The 6,801-nt window shown below is 36.9% G+C and overlaps 1 protein-coding gene across 1 annotated transcript in view; it reads left to right on the top strand.

The window, feature by feature from the left end:
* Positions 1 to 3,865: 3,865 nt before the first annotated feature.
* LOC124501851 (pregnancy zone protein-like) overlaps positions 3,866 to 6,801 on the top strand; it is a 46,250-nt gene continuing 43,314 nt past the window's right edge. The window contains exons 1-2 of the mRNA XM_047066316.1: positions 3,866 to 3,948; positions 6,029 to 6,212. Coding sequence (XP_046922272.1) covers positions 3,866 to 3,948; positions 6,029 to 6,212 — 267 coding nt within the window. The remainder of the gene's footprint in view (positions 3,949 to 6,028; positions 6,213 to 6,801) is intronic.

Here is a 6,801-nt window from a genome sequence, read left to right as displayed (position 1 = left end):
TAGAGACTGAATATGAGGATGATTCTAATGGCTGAGTTCCAAATTCTTTAGCAATTGACCTAGTTTCCAGTACTTTGCTTTCAACAAAATTAAGGAGGCTATTTGTTTTTCAGCTGAAAAGTAATTAAAATTATATTTAATTATGATCATAGTGTGACTTTTGGTGTATAACCTAGATGTCTAAATAATTAAATGATATCGTTCTAATAGAACTTCTCTCATTTCTGTCTCTTTATGTGAAAAAGTTGCTTTGGTGCCTACACCTTTATGACAGGAAACAGAGCAGGGATATTCTAGAATAGAAGTAGAATAGAATCGGGTTGCCTGCATGGCTCAGTCAGTTAAGCATCGACTCTTGCTTTCAGCTCAGGTCATGATCTCACAGTTCGTGGGTTCAAACCCCACATCGGATTCACCCTGACAACGTGGAACCTACTTGGGATTCTCTCTCTCCTTCTCTCCCTGCCCCTCCCCTGCTCATGCTCTCTCTCTCTCTCAAATAAATAAATAAACATTAAAAAGATTTTTAGAATAGAATAGAAAAAACAGGAAGTAAATAAAGAGCGGAAACTTGTCTCAATCGAGCGATAAGTAATATTCATCCAAAGATAAAAAATCTGGGGGAACCAGATGGATGAAATATACAATTTCTTTCATTAAGAAATTATTTTCATACAAAATTTTATCTCTTGTGTTTAATATTTATTAAGATTGTCGTAGATATGTATGATCTTGATAAGTAATATACTGATAATATTTGTAATGATAACTCAACCCAAAAAATCGTATTCCTACTCAGAACCTTATAGCTACAAAAAACTTTTTTTATAATTCTGATTATCTTTAGTTATAGAAATGAATGATAAGGTATTCATTAAGGTGTATTGAAGAATAAAACACCAGGATAAAATTATGTGGGGAATTAGAATGGAAATACAAGATCAAGAAGAAACAAGATTGATGTAAAATTTCCAGCTGGTAACAAAGGAGTTCATGTGTGTTTTAAATGGATGATGACTATACCAATAAATGACTATGGTATTCACATTTCACTGCATGTATTTGAAAAGCGATATTACAGTTTTATTTTTAAAATATCATTATTTATAACATGGTTTTTGGCATCTTGCACATGATGACAAAGTTTTAAGTTAAAGAAGTGTGAAGATTTATATGTTTAATAAAATTCTTTTAAGGAATATAAGAAAAAAGGTTGAAGACCAAAGTGTATAAAAGCCATCGTTGAGAATCCTGAGAAAGAATTCTTTACAACATATAGTAAATATTTTAAGTGTACCTAATAAAATTTGCAATTAAAAATCAAAATGATAGGGGTGCTGGATGGTTTTGTCGGTTAAGTGATTCACTCTTGACTTCAGCCCAGGTTATGATCTCACAGTAGTGGGATTGAGCCCCGTGTCGGGCTCCATGCGGAGCTCCAGCCTGGGATTCTCTCTCTCCCTCTCTCTCTCTGCCCCTCCCCTGCTCATTCTCTCCCCCCCCCCAAAATAAGGAAATAAACTTAAAAAGAATCAAAATACTAAAGTTTTCATGACACCCAATATGTCCTTCCATTCTCAAAGTTCAAGCTATGAGTTTTGCTTCATCCAATATGGATTTTTATTTTCCATTATTAGGCATTTGGCCAACATATAGGGTTGTTGCACATCCAAAAAGTTTAATTATGCCTGGGGAAAATAACATGGAGACCTCTTAACATCATTTATTATTTATTATAAGTTAATTTATCCCACATGAAGTCTGTAGAGTGTAAAGGTATTATTTATGACAGTGCAGGAGTGAAGGAGGAAAGCACTGAGGAGATCGGTAGAAAAGAACATAAAGAGTCTAGCGAGGGCACAACCCAAAATGAAACAGAAGAGATTTGTACTCATTCAGCAAGCATTTACCAACTACTAAGGGCCAGGACAATGTGTTATTATGGTTTATTCTATTTGACTTGGCATTCTATCTTCCAGTGAATTTATTACCCTCCTCGAAGTTTTAATATCTTACATATCTGTAGTTTTACAGTTCACAAGAGTTGCCATGTAAATTATCTTCACTTCTCACTCTTTCAGATTATTTACAAAAATGTATGTCAAAAACAAAATATACTTCATCCACAGAAATGCCTGTTTCTCATCACATCATATTTTTTAGAGTTTAAATTGATTCTCTATTCAAAACATGCACACTTCATTTCGGGGGGTGTTAAATTCATGTAATAGTGTGGATCTTTCATATTTTCAGGATTTCTTACAAATAGATTCTAACACCGGAATAGCTCTTGGGAAATCAATAGGATGCTGAGTACTATTGATAAGATATTTTTACATTGCTCAAGGTAAAATTAAACAAGAACGTTCATCAAATAAAGGTCATTTCCTTAGGGAATAAAATGAATTAATTGGCTTTATAGTCTAGATGTTCAGTGAACTAAGAAACAATAAGAATGTATTATATGGGTGGTATTCTAATGAACTATTATTTTCTTTATAGACAAACATAGGGTTACTATAAAATGCAAGCTTTAAACTGCTAAACAAGGGAGAGATTGTCTTTAGAGTTATTGTGTTTAAAATCCTGTGATAAATTTCACTTCTTTGTTTCACCAAAGAACCATATGTATCACCCAGCGATTGCACTACTAGGCATTTACCCAAGGGATATAGGTGTGCTGTTTCGAAGGGACACATGCACCCCCATGTTTATAGCAGTGCTATCGACAATAGCCAAAGTATGGAAAGAGCCCAAATGTCCATCGGTGGATGCATGGATAAAGAAGATGTGGTAAATATATACCATGGAGTATTACCCTGCAATCAAAAAGAATGAAATCTTGCCATGTGCAACTACGTGGATGGAACTGGAGGGTATTAAGCTAAGTGAAATTAGTCAGTCAGAGAAAGACAAATATCATATGACTTCACTCATATGAGGACTTTAAGATACAAAACAGATGAACATAAGAGAAGGGAAGCAAAAATAATATAAAAACAGGGAGGGGGACAAAACAGAAGGGACTCTTAAATACACTGAACAAACAGGGGTTGTGGGAGAAGGGATGGTCCAGATGGGTAGGGGCATTAAGGAATCTACTCCTGAAATCATTGTTGCACTATATGCTGACTAACTTGGATGTAAATTAAATAATAATAATAATAATAGATTTAAAAAAAACAAAAAAAATAATAAAGAACCATATGGGATAAAGCTTGTTCCCTGAACTACCAAGAAGATATTTAGGACATGTGTTTACATTAATAGCTATTTTTTAAAAAATGAAAGTCAAGAATATTCACCGAGGGACACCTGGGTGGCTCAGTCGGTTAAGGATATGACTTCTGTTCAGGTCATGATCTCATGGTTCACGGGTTCGAGCCCTGCATCAGACTCTGAGCTGTCAGCTTAGAGCCTGGAACCTGCTTGAGATTCTGTGTCTCCCTCTCTCTCTGCCCCTCCCCTGCTTGCATTCTATCACTCTCTCAAAAATAAATAAACATTAAAAAACTTTTTAAAAAAAGAATATTAACTGTTTTCATCAAGTCATATAATTTATTTTGCTTCTTCTTCAAAATAGGTTAGGTACCGATTGATAATCAGAGACAGTGTAGCCTGAAAGTAATATTTTTCAAGGACAGAACATTTGAGAAAGTGGATAAAAGAACACTGATGGTCATAGAAATAATCTGGAATTGATTTTTTTATACTGGAAGTAGTTAATATGTTACAAAAATAAAGGGTTAGCAGTTTACTTTCACTGCCCATCAGGTAAAATAAAAACCAGTGATTCTAGGACAAGACCAGAGTTCAAGGAATCAAGGGGCTCCGATTCCTGTTATTTCCTATTTCTCTCCACACCATGAGAGGAAATCAGCTGCCCAGTCCAGTCTTGATTCTACTTTTCCTGCTTCTTCCCAGAGATGCTTTCACTGCTTCAAAACCGTAAGCAACAACATTTTCAGAAAATTCTGTTGTCCTTCTCTTTCCCATTGTTTTATCTGCTTCTTAATGTCTCTCTTATTTATTTTCTGATTTCCTGTGAATTTATCGGCTGTTGAAGGGGCTTAGAAAGGTCAATAAGTTGTTATTGCTCGTGTGGAAAGAGGCATCCTCTAATTCTAGAAAATACAGAGACATGGGGCAGTAACGTTTACGAAACATTCACCGAATAAGAATACAGAATTATACAACATTTATTAAATAATAATATAGAACTCCTGCCAAAAAGAAAAAAAAAAAGGATACATCCTTCATTGGCTCATGAAAAGGGCTGCAGTGTCCGTCCAGTGTGAAATAACTCAATCTCTGTATTTTCCCCTGGTCAAAGATCACCAAGATGAATACATGACTTTCAGAGAAGCCAGGATTTTTGTGTCAGATCACTCAAATTCTTGAGCAAACCCGTAGGGGCTGGTGTTTAGATCTTGGGAATACACAGATTAACATAATGTGGACCCTGTCCTCAACACTTCACGGTATAGAGAATAGAAAAAGTGTGCAGGGAAAGGAATACAGTGCAAAACCAGAAGCTAGCCTTGTGGGATTTTGTGAGAACACTCGCAGAGAAAACCTACCTCCTCCTGGAACCTGTGAGCCATATAAGGGAAGGGACGTCGCCTAAGTCTTCAGAGAGAAACTTGTTTGGAAAGAAGTCTTATGAAGCAAATAGAACTTATCCAGATAGACAAGGACACTTCAGGAAGAGAGAGAGAGGCGTGGGCAACCAGAACATCGCAAAGCGCAGCATGTTTGGTGGTAGTAAATGGTGGGCGAAGCAACTGGAAAGTGGTAGTTTCTTCTGGGTGTGCATGTTAATATATTTGGTGACTAGCCTCGCGTGGCTCGATCGACTCTGCTTCCCTCATCACAGAGTGAAAGAAAGAAAAGAGCCAACATTGCTTCTGAAATAGTACTGAGAAGCAATGCCACTCCTCCTTATCCATTAAATATCATCTATTTAGTGTCCTAGAATAAAGAAATTCATATCGCCCACATGAAACCCAAGACCGCATGTAGACAGGTTCTTAAGGCTTTCGATGATAATTAATGGGTTAATCACATTTTGTTGTTGCTCAAACAAACAAACATTGTTTTAGCTTCACAGGCATACAATTGACAAAATTATGAAATATTTAAAAAGTACAACGTGATGGTTAAATTTACCTATATACTGGAAGGATTCCTCCCATTGGCTTAATTCACACATCCATCTCTTGAGTATTTATTTACTCTTCTTTTTTGTGTGTGTGAGAACAGTCTAATTCTCCTTCCAGCAGATTTCATTCACACAATGCAGAGTTATCAACTGTAGTCACTGTGTCACACATTGTATCTTCAGACTTTATTCATCTTATTATAACTGAAAGTTTGTACCCTTTTACCAACTTCTCCCTATTTCCTTCAACAGCGCCCCCTACCCTGCCCCGCCCCTAGTAATCACAAAACCATTGTCTCTTCTGTTTCTGTGAATTTGATTTTATTTAAAAGGGTCTATAGAAGTGACAGCATGCAATATTATCTTTCTCTAGCATATCTCACATGTATATATTTCTTTAGAGAGAGAGGGAGAGTGCACATGAATGGGGGAGAGGGGCAATAAGAGAGAGAGAGAGGGAGAGAATCCCAAGCAGGCTCCACACTCAACATGGAGCCCAACACAAGGCTCAATCCCACCACCCTGGGATCACAACCAGAGTCGAAATCAAGAGTTGGATGCTCAACTGACTGAGCCACCCAGGCACCCCTGGCATATTTCACTTACAATGTCCTCAAAGCCCATCCATGTTGTTGCAAACAATGGGATTTCCTTTTTTTAAGGGTGAATAATATCCCATTATACATCATCCCATTTTCTTGATCCATTTCCAAATTTCAAAGCACATAATGATTCATGGATTGCTTATCCATAGCTTAGGAATAGTTCTATGATTGGTGATTAGAGAAAAGATTATCTAGAAAACAGCCACAATCATGACGTCTTTTTAACCTTTCCATGGTTGACCCAGAGCCCTCTTCTCCACAGGCAGTACCTGGTGCTGGTCCCATCTCAGCTGTACACTGGGGTTCCTGAGAAGGCCTGTGTCATGCTCAATCACCTGAATGAGACGATGACACTGAACATAATTCTGGACTATGGAATGCAGATCAGTACCCTCCTCACCAAGCTGGTGACAGAGAAGAACTACTTCTCCTGCAGCCCCTTCATTGTCAGTAGGACTCTTTGGGATATGGAAGCTCGTTAGAGAAAGAGCGTATTAGCTGATGCCTTGTATTCTGACCCCCAGCAATAAAAAAGCATAATGAAGAAACACATGAGAAGTACAAAGTGAAAGTTTCTACTGAATACGCTTTCATAATATTTACAAACAGCCCTAGTGCAATATATGAAAAGTAATGGTAGTTATAGGAAAGGTTTCATCGGCTCCTACAATTCGGAGATGAATAAAGGCCATGCCGTTACCCATTACAAACACTGAATTCATAAATTTAAGTGACTTATTTAAGATCTCACACGTGGTTGATGGTTAATGTACTGTCCTTCTAACTTTGTGCTACATAAGGTATTAAATAGTTAATCACACTGGCTTACTACCAGTGATAATATGTAACGTTGACGTTGACCATTGGAAAATAACATTTGATAATTACTTCAAAGCCATCATACTGCTGTGGAAATTAGAGTTTGTCATTGCCTTCACTGTCATGACTATTTGAAGACTTATTGGTTTTATTTCGGTGACATTTTCCCTTTAAATCAACAAAGTGTTCCTGTCATGTTACAAAAGCATGAGAGTC

Source organism: Lynx rufus, unplaced genomic scaffold (assembly GCF_022079265.1).
Source record: "Lynx rufus isolate CCGP_SWC_20201006 ecotype Redwood Valley unplaced genomic scaffold, mLynRuf1.p SCAF_7, whole genome shotgun sequence".
NCBI classification, from domain to species: Eukaryota; Metazoa; Chordata; class Mammalia; order Carnivora; family Felidae; genus Lynx; species Lynx rufus.
This window is presented reverse-complemented; position numbering and strand designations above follow the sequence as displayed.